Source organism: Ictalurus punctatus, chromosome 11, assembly GCF_001660625.3.
Source record: "Ictalurus punctatus breed USDA103 chromosome 11, Coco_2.0, whole genome shotgun sequence".
NCBI lineage: Eukaryota > Metazoa > Chordata > Actinopteri > Siluriformes > Ictaluridae > Ictalurus > Ictalurus punctatus.
Window position 1 is genome coordinate 4,944,241 of NC_030426.2, and position 13,976 is coordinate 4,958,216.

Genomic DNA, 13,976 nt, shown 5'->3' on the forward strand with positions numbered 1-13,976 from the left:
TGAAGAATTCAGGAGATTGTTGTCACATGGATGGAGCAACCAGTACTTGTGTGAAATGTGAAGTGAATAACACCTCGAAATTTACAGGATTTAAATGATCTGCTGCTAACGTGTTGGTGCCAGATACCACAGCACACTTTCAGAGGTCTTGTGGAGTTAATGCTTTGACAGGTCAGAGCTGTTTTGGGAGACTACAGGATTACACAGTACTACACAGTATTAGGTGGTTTTAATGTTATGGCCGATCGGTGTAGTCGAGTATGAAGAACAACCAGCATTTCTGAATATTTTGTGAATGCAGCTGAAATTTGGCTTACACAAGCAATTACACAACTTTCCTAAAAGATTGATAACACCCATTGTTCTCATTGGACCAAGCCTTACTCAACCTCAGGTCAGAATGAATTGGTCAGCAGAACTCAGCAGCAGTGAGTCGGGAAGAAAAGTGCACTTGCTGCCCAGTGATGGCCCTCATTAACAGTACACAGAGTGTTATTGATTTTGCTCCCTGCACAACTTCAAAGGCAAGCTTCCAGCCGATTTCAAACATAATCTCTCGGACAGTGCCAGCAGACCAGACAGCGAGGGGTGGTTATGTACATATCATTGCAGTGATGTCCTTGTTCACTCACCATGCCTGATCAACCTGACTTCCAGAGAAATGTGTGGGGGAGACAAGTACTATAAATGTAAAAGAAAAGAATTTACAATCAAAGAAAACATTTATTTGCGTTAATAATGCTGTAAAATGACAGGTTGCTTACTGTATATGTGATATGTCCTATTCACATATCCATTTTCCATGTAAAGTTTAATTTGTAAAGCAGTCTTTGAGGTGTGAATACTGCCAAGTTGATAACTAAAGTCACCTAAATTTCTACATGACATATGCTAAACACTAAACTGTAAACGTTTGCATGGAGTGATTGCACTGTGCTGATGACACATTTAAAAAAAATAATAAACACTGTCGCCCCCTGCTGGTGGTGATATATTATCTCATTAGTGTCACATTCCCTTATACACGAGTTACAATATTAAAAGTAGCTTCCGACTTACTTTGCAGACACAGGAAGTGCTGGCGTAGGAAAGGAAATCCTGTACAGGGTAACAAACTCATCAGGCACAGCAGTCCTAGCAAACCTAGAACACACAACTAAAATGTGCAGCAAATAAAACCCTTCTGAAGATCACAGGAATTCCAACAAAAAAAAACAGCTGTAAATATACAGCTTCATAGAAGATTGAATATTGATCAAACAACACACAAAATTCCTAAAACAATTAACTTAATTCAACATATTTTATTCTTGTATGTACAAATCCAAGAACGTACTGTACAAACTTTACAGTTTACATGAGGACAATGCCCCTCGCCATCGAACCAAAAAAAAAAAACTCTCAAGACACTATACACATATATACACGGTTGTGTCATCACACCAATCTGCCACCTATACAGCCCCCCCCCCCCAAAATACAAAAACCATAGCAATGCCGACAACCCAGTGAAATTAACGTAAGGGTGACAACATATTATTCAATTTCAGTGAAGCGTGCAAACATGGCTTTCCTCACGGCATCCTTGTAGGTATCTGAGGCTGAGAGGGTGTAATTACTGCCTTTGGTACCCAACCCTGCTCCCTTTGTTCTCATCTGGGCCTGTAGGTTAAGACAAAAAGAAAAATTTTGTGAATTTGATGAAAAAAAGTTGCTCCACAGAAAAAAAACGAAAGAAAACTAAGAGAAGAATACAGTTAAGAACACGTTAGCTGACCTCAATAGGTGCTGTGATGCCTTGCTGATTTCTGCCAAGCCCTTTTCCTTCCTTCCAGCCCATAGCCTGCAACATCTTATTGCCAATGTTGTCACTGTTCAGGCCATCCTTTGTGGGCTGCTCATAATTCCTGATGAGAGAGGGTTTATTTATTTATATGCTTTTGTTTCACACAGACATCTATAATTAAAAAGCAAAGTTTAATCCAACAGGGTACAAGTTAGTGATCTGCCTGTTATTGGTGGCCAGGGGTGTTAGCTTACACTACTGGTGCAGGCTGCGTGAACTTCCTCTTCTTAGGCGCAGGAGGCTCAGGAATGCCATACTTCTCTCTCCTCTCAGCTGCCCTGTCTCTGTACTTCATCTGCATACAGGAAACAATATAAAAGACTAGGTTTATATGGAAAATGTTTAAATGGAAACTACTGTTTATTACAGAAAACCCTCCACTCTAGGGAGAGGGAAAAGTGGGGTGTGTGTGTGTGTGTGTGTGTGTGTGTACATATACAGTGAAGCTCAAAAACCTCAGTCTCTTTCCTCTCCAACTCCTCCAGCTCTGCTTCACTCAACTTAGATCTTCTGTGAACCTCCAGGTTTTGCTGGGGGGATTGTTGGAGACAGAATAAAACCCACCACATAAGACGTACATTTCTGGCTTGAGAGCTTTATGCCAAAACCAAGGTGAGTGCAAGTACCTTGTGCAGGTCTGAGAGCTGTTGATGGCGGATTAGGGCTTCTTTACTGGGGAACTGTCTCCTGCACAGCAGGCATGCCATTTTTTTCCAGTCTGTCAATTTGTCCTCCTTTTCCTCACCCTCTGGAGTCTCCTCAGGCTCACTGTCTCCACTATAGGCTGCCACAAGTCCCACCTGCAAAATTAACCTTGCTGGAATTACAAAACTGAGGGACATTTTGGGGAACCCCCCCCAAAAAAAAACCGTTTCATGAGTTCAAAAGAACTAGCCTTCGAGGATGAACTTTCCTCTTCGGCAGTCTTCACTGCCTCCGATACAAGCCTCTCCAAACCACCCGCCTGCTACAAACAAAACACAAACATGCATTTAGTTTTCATAAACATCTGTAAACCCACTTGCAAACCTGATGATGATATGCTTCTGACTGGAAGGTTACCTTCTTCTCAAACAGTGTGAAGCCAGCATCTGCTGCTGCTGCCTCTTTCCTCTCTTCTTGGCTGATGGGTTGGAAACTGCTCCTGAAGTTTTCCTTCTGCTTGTTCAGACTCTTAGCCCAACGCTCCATATCCTTTGCAATCTAACGTACAAAGAGTCATGTTGCAGGACTTAGCTGTGTGAACAAATACCCTGTAACTTCTTGCTCGTCAGAAATAGCTTCCATTGTGGATTAAAAAACAAAACAAAACAAAAAAAAAAACACATTAAAACACAAATGCAACCTGTTGAGCAGTTTTGCTTTTGGGCTTCTCCTTCTTCTCCTTGCTCTCTTTAGCAGAAGTGGAAGAACTAGAAGCAGTGCTGCTGCAATCGGTTGCTGGAACGTATGCCTGCTTCTCACTGTCCCAGTATAGGTACTGCTGCGTGTATGAGTTATAGTAGTACTGCAAAACAACAGTTCCTTCATTAAAGCTACTAAAAATATTCTGTTCTCTCTATTGCAAAAGATTATTAAAAAAAAAAAAAAAAAAAAAAAAAAAAAAAAAAAAAAACATTCAAGGCAACCTACATGTGTGTTGGGGTCATAATAGAGACCTGTTTGAGGGTCATAGTAATAGCCAGACGACTCATCGAACTGGTAAGTGGAAGTGTCGGGGGCAGCTGAAAATAAATAAATGAGTGAATAAGGAAATGCACTTTTTTTTTTTTTTTAACAAAATGGCAAATCTGTACTGATCAGTCTTCACACTGGCTTCAGTGTGTATTTAGCCTTACAAGTTTTAACATCTGAAGTGGGAGCTGCAGGATTTGCTGTAGTTGTGGCAGATATGGCTACTGCAGAGGTTGCAGGGGCTGAGATGGTGGCAGCTGCTGTGATAGTTGCAGTCTGCATTGTCTGCAAAGTCTTGCACAAGGACACGCCCACTGTCAAAATCAGGGATACAAATACATGGAAAAAATCAAGCCATAGGAAAGTGCGGCAGCCTTACCTGTGTGGCTGGCTGGCTGATAATATGGGGTTGATAAACCTGAGCACCCTGTGAGATGACCACTGCTCCAGCTGTTGGGAGAATTTTCATTCCAGGAGCAGCTACACACAGGCAACCAGTGTCAGGCTTAGTGCTTGAAACAGCTCCCTAAAATCCTCAACTAGTTATCCCCAAACTTGCATTAACAGAACTTTGGATTGCAAGTAGTCAAGTTTTAGATTCCCTAGTCTGATCTGACAACAGTGGTCATATAGTTAGCCCCGTTTTTAAAATAAGACGACATGCTGAAATCTAGGAACGTTTAGGAATATTTAAATCTACATGTAAGGTAGAAGAATAGTTATGCTAAAATGAGAAACATGTCCTCAGGTGCATGAAGTAAACAAATTATATATATATATATATATATATTTTTTTTTTTTTAAAACCAACACATAGGCTGTCTGCGCACTAAATGAAAACCGGACCACAAAGGTCTATCAAAATGAAGACAACAATGAAAAAACGACCAGTCACAAAACTGTATTTTTGTAGTTGTGCATCCACGGCTGTTGATTGAACACTGAAGAATGATCTCATAAATGTACTTGGATGATAGAAAGATCAGAGTCACAGAATTTTCCATTTCAAATAAAGCCGTGCTATGGAAAAATGATCAGAGTCCATAGCCTACTGTGAGAAAATGATCACAGTCCAGTCACATGGCCGAAATCAGCCAATAGGCTTTGAGTACCCATCTTAGTGAATTCCTTGTTAATTTACTGTCAGAGTTCTTCAACATCTCATTAGTAATTGCTGTCAGCAAACTTCAGTACTAGATCAAACATGTCACGTGCGAAATACGACGACATTCAGTGTCTAAAAAAGTTTTGTGGACCACTCAGTCAAGTTTTTTTTGATGAAATCCCTGCAAATGACAGAATTGTGGATAATCTTCAAGTTGAGATTGATGTATAATGTATATTCTGTGAGTTTTCAGTATTTAAGTGATGTTGATGATGCTCAGTTGAATAAATTATTATAAGTTCATCACTGTATTACTGTGAATACCCACAAAAGAAAGATCAGAGTCCGCGCAAGCATTTTTTCACGCTTCAATTAACACAATGTAAACAATAATGGCTAACTTTTGGTGTCTTCATAAAGACTATGAATGGGTCTAGTGACCATATCAAGATTTTCTCTGTTCTCAACTATGATGTCATTTATTATTACTATATATTATTAAAGGTTCTGAACTTCTAAATTCTAATTCTGGATTTCAAGCACAATGTGACTGATCGTTTTATCATTGGTGCCTTACATATATATATATATATATATAATTTTAGGCTTGCATAGTGAAAAATGTGCAAAGAGAGTTAAAACAGACCAGTGAGCAGTCATTTCCTATCATAGCTTTCTTCACTGCTCACCTAACAAACAATTCATCCCTTTTGTAGACACACAACAGAAGACTGAGACCAGAGACCTGTTACACATACTCAGAGACGCAGAGGAAGTTTTGAGTTGACAAAATCAAACAAATCCGACCCGGGTTAATTAAGGTTAATAAGTTTCATGACGCTGGATATCAACTTTCTCAGTCAACCCAGGTTTTAACCCTGAATCAATGTTTATTCACTGTGTGCACGCACAAAAAAACAGATGTTTGCAGCAAACAGCCAATAGCATTCAACATGGAAAAAAGCAGGCGTGCATACTTTAAGGTTGAAGAGCAAGAAATTATTAAGCCAAAATATGAGGAACTTAAACCTACACTAAAAAAAAGAAAAGAAAAAAAAGAAGAAGAAAAAAAAGCAACACTGTTGCGGCTGCCAAAACTCTGGAAAATCGGTGATTGTGTAAGTGTTTACTTTGTAAGTTTACTTTTGTAGGCTCATGATGAGAAACAGATCGGAAATTTATAACCACAACATAGTTCATGTAATTTAATTTAATATAAATGCCAATTGTTTTAATTAAATTTTAATAAAAATTGATGTGAAACTATATTAGGACAAGAATAATGCCACAGCATGCAAAAAAGTACCACTCGCAAAGAACCGCAAAGCAATACATATACAATTTGTGGTACAGTAAAGGTTTGGCTTCGGCGTGTCAGATTTTTAATGTGTGGCTCAAGAATCCGGCATAGATACCATCTGCCAAGGGACTATCTTTCCCTAAAAGTTCTTTCCCTTCGAGGTGCCCTTCCTATTATTCACACTTCAAGCTCCACAGGATTCGCCATAAACGGTGAAGCCACCGTTACAAACAATAAAGGACTGACTTTTATGCGTCAGATTGATCGCCTTGCTCACAGGTCCAATTTAGGTTTGCAATTTACCCAGAACAAAACCTGCTTGGGAAGCTTAGCTATGGTTAGCAGGTTAGCCATGTGGTGCAAGTTACCATGGCTATGAAACTCACTTAAAACCAATCCACCTTGTTGAGACCATAAAAATTGCTCAAATTAAACGCAAACTTTCCTGAGTAGCCACTAAAACTCGCTTCATGCAACATTCCTCAGCTGAGCTTAATCAAGAGGAACTCCTAAAGTTACAGAGCTCAGTTACAGAAATTATAGTATAGAAAAATACACTACCAAAAACACACGGAAACCAGAAAATTCTCTCTTCATTTAAGCCATTAGGGGTTAAAGAGTTTGGCTAATAAATAAATAAATGGTGAGCAATGAAGAAAGCTATGGGCTGTAACGCCTGCATGCTGGTCTGTTTTACCTCACTGATTTTTGCACTTTTTTCACTATGCAAGTCTAAAACAATAAATATATATTTTGATAGACCTTTGTGGTCTGGTTTTCATTCAGTGTGTGGACAGCCTCTGCATTGGATTTTTTTTCCAAATCCATCTTTAAAAAAATAAAAATCCGTATTTTATCAGAATCAGAAATGCTCTCTCCTCGTTAATGACTATTTGCAGGTCACGGTAAAAAACCAAAAATCTAACCTCCAAGTATGCCATTAGCCTGAGAGGGGTCTGTTGCTCCTGCCTGCTGTTGATATTGGGCCTGATATTCCTATACCAGGGCAAAAAAAAAACAAAAACAAACATGTTATGTCTAATACACTTTAGTAATGGTTTTTAATGGTCACAATTAAAAACTGCAGTGTACTCTGCTAACCTGTGAATAGGGCACATAGCCTTCCTGCAGGTAGCTGTACTCCGATGCTGGATCCACACTTTGCTGTGGCTGTTAAAGACGGAGGATAAGAGGTTTGTGGTAATGCAGCAGGAGGAAAACACCACCATACGGCTGAGACGAGGTTATAAAAGTTGCACTAACCTGGCTAGAGGACCACTGGGCGGCAGCAATAGCTGTGCTGGCTACAGAGAAAGCACTGATGCGGTTCCCATCAGGCAACAGCAAGTCCCTATAGAGAGCAGAAAAACAAATCCTCCTGTCAGAAACATCAGTAGTCTACTACAATAAACGACAGTGGCTGGTTGAAGCACGTACTTCCGAGCACTCTTGGCATAGTCGACCCCTATGGTCTTCCCGTCCAGTTTAAGCGGAGGCTGTAGGCCCTGCAGGATGGTGAGGAGCTGTGATGCTTCCTACAGAATTAACAGCAGCAATGAACGTGTGGATATGACATCAATCAACACAAAGCCTTAACATAAATGCGATTATAAACCTCTGCACACTGCAAAAAAAAAAAAAAAAAAAAAGTTTCCTTTTGTCTGTATTTGGTCAGATTCTGAGCGGTGATGTAATGACTACATACCAGAGGAGAGGACAGCTGGACAAAGGCAAAGCCTCTGTTCTGTCCGGTCTGCTTGTCTTTGATAAGGCGGATGTTGCTGGGTGACAGATTAGCGTATGGTGCCAGGGATGCCATAATGCCCTCAACAGTAGAGAGCGGCGCGATGTTCCTCAGGATGATTGCTGTAACAGACAATCGGCTGCCTGATGACTTTTGCACTTTGATGTATTTACATACGGTATTACAATATTCTATTGCCTTATCGATTATACAAATAAGGATCCTTACTGTCTCCATAGTAATCACCGCTGGGCTGGGTTTCTGTGGTTCCAGCAGTTCCACTGCTGTCCGAGTCTGTAAAGAAACACACAATATGGTGTCCCATCAGCCTCCTGAAGCACAAAAGTTACAGACTTACAGAGTCTACATTAATCACAGCCTAACAAGACTACATTCATTCATTAAAAAAAAACAAAAAAAAAAACCATCTGATAAACTGAATAATTTGTGCCTAGCTATATTTGGATATCCATATAAACTTTTCTCCCTGCTCCTGGTAAACACAGGATCCAGATGGGTACAGGCCACAGCTTCCTAAGTGAAGACGCTTCTTACCTGATTTAGCAGCACCACATCTGAAACACTTGAGCCTCCTCCGGAAATTGTACAGGCCGCACTGCAAGCAACCGTTCATAGCGTTTAAGTTTTTTTGTTGTTGTTTTACCTCTGCTATAGTGCATGAGGTGGGCAGGTACACTACAGAGGTTTGCTGAACACGCTTCAAAACTTACCGAGTTGCAAAGCCAGTCTTCAAACTTGTGCCGTGTGTTACTGTAGTGCATGGCAACAGTCTTGCCCTGTATGGTCAGCAGCTTCTGCAAAAGGAATACAAAAACGGGGGTTAGGACACCATATTCAGAGCGTTCCTGATCTCAGCCCATGAACAAGCACTAAAGCAGCCACAAGGGTTTAAGGGAGGATCGCCCAGGAAGACTCAAAAGTGTATGAGTGTGACAGTGGGTGCTTATGTTCATGCTGTTTGGGACCCGAGTGTCCGGATGGGGCCGGAGCAGAGTGTAAAAAGGTAGAGAACCTTGGGACGGCGTACAGACTCCACACAACGCATTGTAAAAATGCTCAGTCATTCATCATAAGGAAACTTAGAATTTATCCTCAATCACTAGTCATATGTTAAAACATTTCCTTCAGAACACAAGACGGTATAATGGAATTCCTTTTTGTCTGTTTATCTTTAAGATTAGCAATGCTCCAAGTATATGTATATACATTAGTGAATGCACTTACATTGTAACAGATCTAAAATATCTTAAAATCTTCAGTTTCTGTAATATTGCATGGCTATAAACATATCAAAGCCATTAACCCTATTTGTCACCTCGCTTCAAAAGTCCATAAAATGCCCCTCTTTAAGTCACACCATGCCTTCGAAAAAGGAGGGGAATGGTCCAATGTCCATTTTTCTTTTCTGGGGTAGAACTTTTTTTTTTTTCTCTCTCAAATTCAAATTGCATCATTCCCCAGGGTAAAAGCTAGACTTGGTGATTAGGAAGCAACCTGATTGGTCTCCATCCATCGGGTAGCATCTTGCAAGTGATAAAACTCCACGAAGGCGAAACCTCGGCTTATACCTAGAGAGGCATTCAGATATACAGACGGGAGGCGTGTTAGTCTTATTGGTTCAATCGTATAACATTCACACTCTGTCACAAACTGCTTCATGACCCCCATTGACCCAGAGAGGTCAGATGGTTGGGAGTGTGCCAGAAAAAGATCTTTTGCCATAGCAAGATAATACTAAAATCACATTGCACTACATAATTCACACCCTGGAACTGACTGCATGAAATGTGTACAACTGAATACTGGCGTGCACACATACACACACAGTTACATGTATCTTATTCTATACACACAACCTAAAAAATATTCTGTTACGCGTGGCTTTATTTCAACTAAAGGTTTCTCTCAATGTAGATATCCTTATCAGATGAAATCAGGTCACACATACTAGGATATCCAACTTCATTTGTCTAAACTTGGACTACATAAATTTGAGGAACAGCACAAAACACACTTTAAACTTACCTCAGTGCTTCTTTATACCAGGCTAAAATCATATCCGAATCATTTCATTTACTGTGAAAGAGAGCTTTGAGAATGCTCAGATAAAAAAAAAAAAATTGCTATGGCAAAAGGCATTTGAGCAGAAGCAGGTTGGCCCAGTGGTCACAGGTTTGGCAGAGGAAAAATCCACGGTACGCCAGCCTCACCTGTTCTCTTTTTCATCAACCGCACATCCATCGGCTGAGGCCCCTCCAACTGGTCTATGGCTGCTCGAATCTGAACGAGTGAAATAAAGACGGAAAACCGACTCAATCATAACAATTTAGTCTTAGTCACATTTAGAAAACATTTTAAAACCAGACTTTTCACGTTTTAGTACTTACATCCGTCTCTGTGATGTTGACAGGCAGACCACGGAGCATGATGGTCTTGCTCTCCTTTTCATCTGCCGGGTCTCCCCTGTAGTCATGCTCAGAGTAATCACCGTCCGAGTGATGACCGTCCTCAGAGCAGTCACTGCTACGCCGCTTCCTACCTCGCTGTATGGATTCGCATAAGAGGAATATAATCGTTCTATAAAGAAAGCTCAATTTCAAAAGAACTACTCAAAAGCGGAAATTAGAAAATAAGACGTTTTCATTAAACCCGAACAAAATGAAAACAATATTTATACTTGGTTGTAATTTCGTTTTGTACTGCACATAGAGCACAAGGAAGGCACACAAAGGGACAACTTGGAACAAACCTCAGGACTATCTCGGCTCCAGTAGCGATCACTACGATCCCCTCTGTCTCCATCATAGCGGTCACTACGCCGATCATCGCTCCAGCGGTGAGAGTCGTACACACGATCATCGCGATCTCGCCGGTCTCGCCTGTCATCATCGCGGGACTGCTCTGAACCGTACCTGCCACTGCGCTCCGTGCGGCTAACCCTAAACAACCATCGTAACACGGCAGTATTAGCAAACAGTACAATTTTTATGTGCAATGCAGATATTCCGTGGCAACTGATTTGAAGACTCACTCACCGTTTATCTGCACCCATCTCTGCGTCACCTAATGACAGGCCTGAACGGGGCAAAAAATAAAAAAATTAAAACTGTGAGCAAATCATTAGCATGTGTTCACACTGAAGCCGTCATAAAATTAGCAGAAGAGTATGTTAAAAAAAAAAGTGCGCTTTTCTTACAAACTTCATTTCACATACTGCTATCTATAGGGATACAAAGGATGTTTGGCAACCGAAATTATTCGGCCGAACAAAAGTACTTTCGGTGTTCGGCCAAATAAGTGAAAAGACCGAATAAATTTTACTGAACGGTGACGTTTTTGATAACACGACCAAATAGCAACCAGCGTAGAGTGAGAGGCTCGCACACTTTATAAATGCATGTCGACAGCGTGGAAGCATTTTAAAGTGACAGAAAGATGCAAAAACAGCCGTTTGCAGACACTGTTCTGCTGATTGTCTAGAGGGGGGTGCATCTGCAAAAACTTACATCACAAGTTCATCATCTAAAATCAAGACACCCCAAACAGCGTGCGGAGTATGAGAAAGACACCGAAACAGCAGCGAAAAGGAAAGTTCCTCCTCCCAGTCCATCTGTGGCTGACTTAAGTAGGATTATGTCTAGGACAACTACTCATTTGATGTGAGTTCATCCACTTTCCTGTCCTCTTTTCAATGCACTTTTTTAGCTGTAGGTGTACAGAGTACCTTACATTCTTTCAGCAGTCAGTTATAGGACTAACATAGGCTATTCGAGAAGGGGGGGCTCAAATATTTTTTATTTTTCCAATTCATTTATTTTAAGTTATATTTTGCTTTGTTGGTATAACGTCTGCGTTCGGCCAGGAATTTTCATTTCGGTGCATCCCTAGCAATTTATCTACATATATTAATATAAGACAATTCTAAACGTGTGTACTATTAAGCTTACTAACTATTTGGTACGTTGACCAACGTCTCTAAGCGGAGGCCGCCACACAACACGACTCCAATACCAGAGATCTAAGCACCTGCCGATGTGAAACACTGATGTAAATTTTGACATCCTCTGAACATTCGACTCGACGTCCTGCAAGCCGCTGTTAAACCTCACAGGCTGCATGCTAAGATGTTTCGTCTGTGTACATTCACACACCTGGACAGACAAGACAGCTTGACCGACAAAATGGAAGCTGCTCAACATTAAATATCCTTCAGCAGAAGTTTTGTAAAAAAACTAACAAATATTAAGGGTTTACAGAATCATCGCAGCTTTTATGGAATTGGGTTTTCTCGACCGATTTCTTGAGGTACCCCTCTGAGAAGCTTTGTAAACAGTATTAAAAGGAGTTCACACCTACTGTACACTGGACACTTATTGGCTGCTTTTCGGAATATTTCACTCCGAGTCATACGTTTAAAAAATCCTTTTTTTTAAATAAAATGTTAGTTTCCCAATGAAAGAAATTAATATGTTGGCACAATTATATATTTTTTGTCTACAGCACAGATTTCAAACATTTAACCATACACCTTCAGATCAAAAGCTTGTCAAGATCATGAGAAACATTTCGGTCAAGTGTCTCCAAACTTTTGACAGGTTGTGTGTGTGTGTGTGTGTGTGTGTGTGTGTGTCAGTAACATGGAAATGCTTTTATCTACAGTAAATTATAACTGATCTGAGCAGATGAAGGTTAAAGTTCCAAACGTTCCTCCACAGCCATTTAACAGAATTTACTAGAAATAAATAAGATTCTCATTACCATGACTGGCATTCTGGCTGCAAAAACACCACAAGTTCAAAACACTGTCCCTGTTTCTAAATATATAAACGTGTCTAGCTTTCACAGGTCCATTATGGCCGGTATATGGAAGAACAAGCAGCTTGGTTTTCTCTGCTAGACCCCGTACCCTTCAAACATTTCCCACGCCTATTATTTAGCGGCCTGTACGTAATGAACGGGGTATTGGTGATGAAAGTCAGCTTTGGTTTTTAGAATAAACCTACATAACTGCTGTGGACACACAGTATTTGAAGAGTCCTCTCTCATGTCCAAGAAGCTGGTTGTTTCAAGCGATAACACGCACACAGCTGAGTAAAATGGCGGTTATTACACATAGCGCTAACAACACCACGCTTTGGCTTTTGTTATTTAGCATCAAATTAGCCGCAGCAATTGCTTTGCAGAGCAGTCTAAACGGTTTTTATGTTATATAGCTAGCATGGCGGCTAAGCTTCGCTATCTAATGTGACACCAAAATGGACCCTGACGATGAAAGCCTGCTCTCTGAGGACGCGTAAATGCTGCCTTTGACCTGCAGAAAAGCGCCTGGTGCACAGTATTAACTTACCAGCTAAAGCGCAATCTAAAGGTAACTTTCGCCCCAACCGTGAGGTCGACGAGTTAAACGTATCTTGAACTCGCGCGTCTTCCTGTTCTCGACCGAATCGACACGTAAAATGGTCTACTACAGCCTTCTCTTTCCCAGAATGCTTTGGAAACTGACGTCAGCGCAAGCAGCGCGAGGGATTATGGGTATTGGCGTTGCTTAGTATTCAGAAAGTTCTCGAATCTTTTCGTTACGATTCTTCAGCGGACACTGTTAAATATGGCGTTTTAAATGTCTACACATTTTATACAAATCTCAATCGAAATCATATATATGTCAAATCATATATATTTGATATATTTGATATATATATATATATCAAAATCATTGTTTTTAGATGCATATTTCGATTAGTGTCATTAAAAAGACGTTCAAACTTAGTTATGGGTCAGTCTTCCGACTTCTATTATTACTATTTTTTTTAATGAAAAACAGATGGCCTTATAAACAATCAAATAGTTGTAAAAAAAATAATAATAAATACATAAATACAATACTTGCATTTATATATATAGGCAAATGTTGTACAGAAAACTATTTGTTTTCTACTGTATTTTTCCAAGATTGTTTTATAGTCTATGCCCTGCCCATAGACCTTAGCATACTGCTGATGTTTGTCCATTTCCATAAATGGCACGACTTTTAGGGGTGAAAGGTGTCGTGGATGCACTACCACATTTTTCCAGGTCACATCTTCCTTCCTCTTGGCTACAGAATGAACGCTAATGAACCCTTTAGGCAACGTCAGAGTTTAAAATATAACACACCTGCTTTCTAGAACCTTTTCCTGTGGATCCGGTACCTCTGCAGCTGGATGTAAAGTCTCACACTGTAATATTATCAATCAAACAATCAAACAAGTAGTCTTTAATTCAGCAAAAGTAAAATAGAACAACTAAA

The 13,976-nt window shown here is 40.2% G+C and overlaps 1 protein-coding gene across 3 annotated transcripts; it reads right to left on the reverse strand.

Moving 5' to 3' along the window:
- Positions 1–1,284: 1,284 nt before the first annotated feature.
- rbm5 (RNA binding motif protein 5) lies at positions 1,285–13,188 on the reverse strand. 3 transcript variants are annotated; one of them, XM_017480004.3, is made up of 25 exons: positions 13,038–13,188; positions 10,726–10,765; positions 10,440–10,629; positions 10,078–10,233; positions 9,901–9,970; positions 9,185–9,258; positions 8,401–8,484; positions 8,225–8,285; positions 7,898–7,963; positions 7,631–7,791; positions 7,363–7,460; positions 7,189–7,276; positions 7,027–7,095; positions 6,852–6,921; positions 3,900–4,000; positions 3,685–3,814; positions 3,479–3,570; positions 3,192–3,353; positions 2,909–3,049; positions 2,742–2,813; positions 2,473–2,646; positions 2,302–2,376; positions 2,041–2,141; positions 1,778–1,907; positions 1,285–1,662 (listed from the first exon to the last, which is right to left on the reverse strand). In XM_017480004.3, exons 2-25 carry the CDS (start codon positions 10,740–10,742, stop codon positions 1,537–1,539), a joined length of 2,508 nt encoding a protein of 835 aa, XP_017335493.1. In that variant the 5' UTR covers positions 10,743–10,765; positions 13,038–13,188; the 3' UTR covers positions 1,285–1,536. The 3 variants fall into 3 exon arrangements, with proteins under 3 accessions (XP_017335493.1, XP_017335494.1, XP_017335495.1); XM_017480005.3 differs by having other exon boundaries at positions 10,078–10,267; positions 13,038–13,179; XM_017480006.3 differs by lacking the exon at positions 3,900–4,000 and having other exon boundaries at positions 3,685–3,834.
- Positions 13,189–13,976: the final 788 nt, after the last annotated feature.

What these genes read in the sequence shown, in the direction of transcription:
- rbm5 (XM_017480004.3), bottom strand. An exon ending in GATGGATGGAGACCAATCAG is followed by an intron (nt 8,485 to 9,184) that starts GTTGCTTCCTAA and finishes TTCCTTTTGCAG; the next exon opens with AAGCTGCTGACCATACAGGG. An exon ending in AGGAAAGTTCATCCTCGAAG is followed by an intron (nt 2,647 to 2,741) that starts GCTAGTTCTTTT and finishes TTAATTTTGCAG; the next exon opens with GTGGGACTTGTGGCAGCCTA.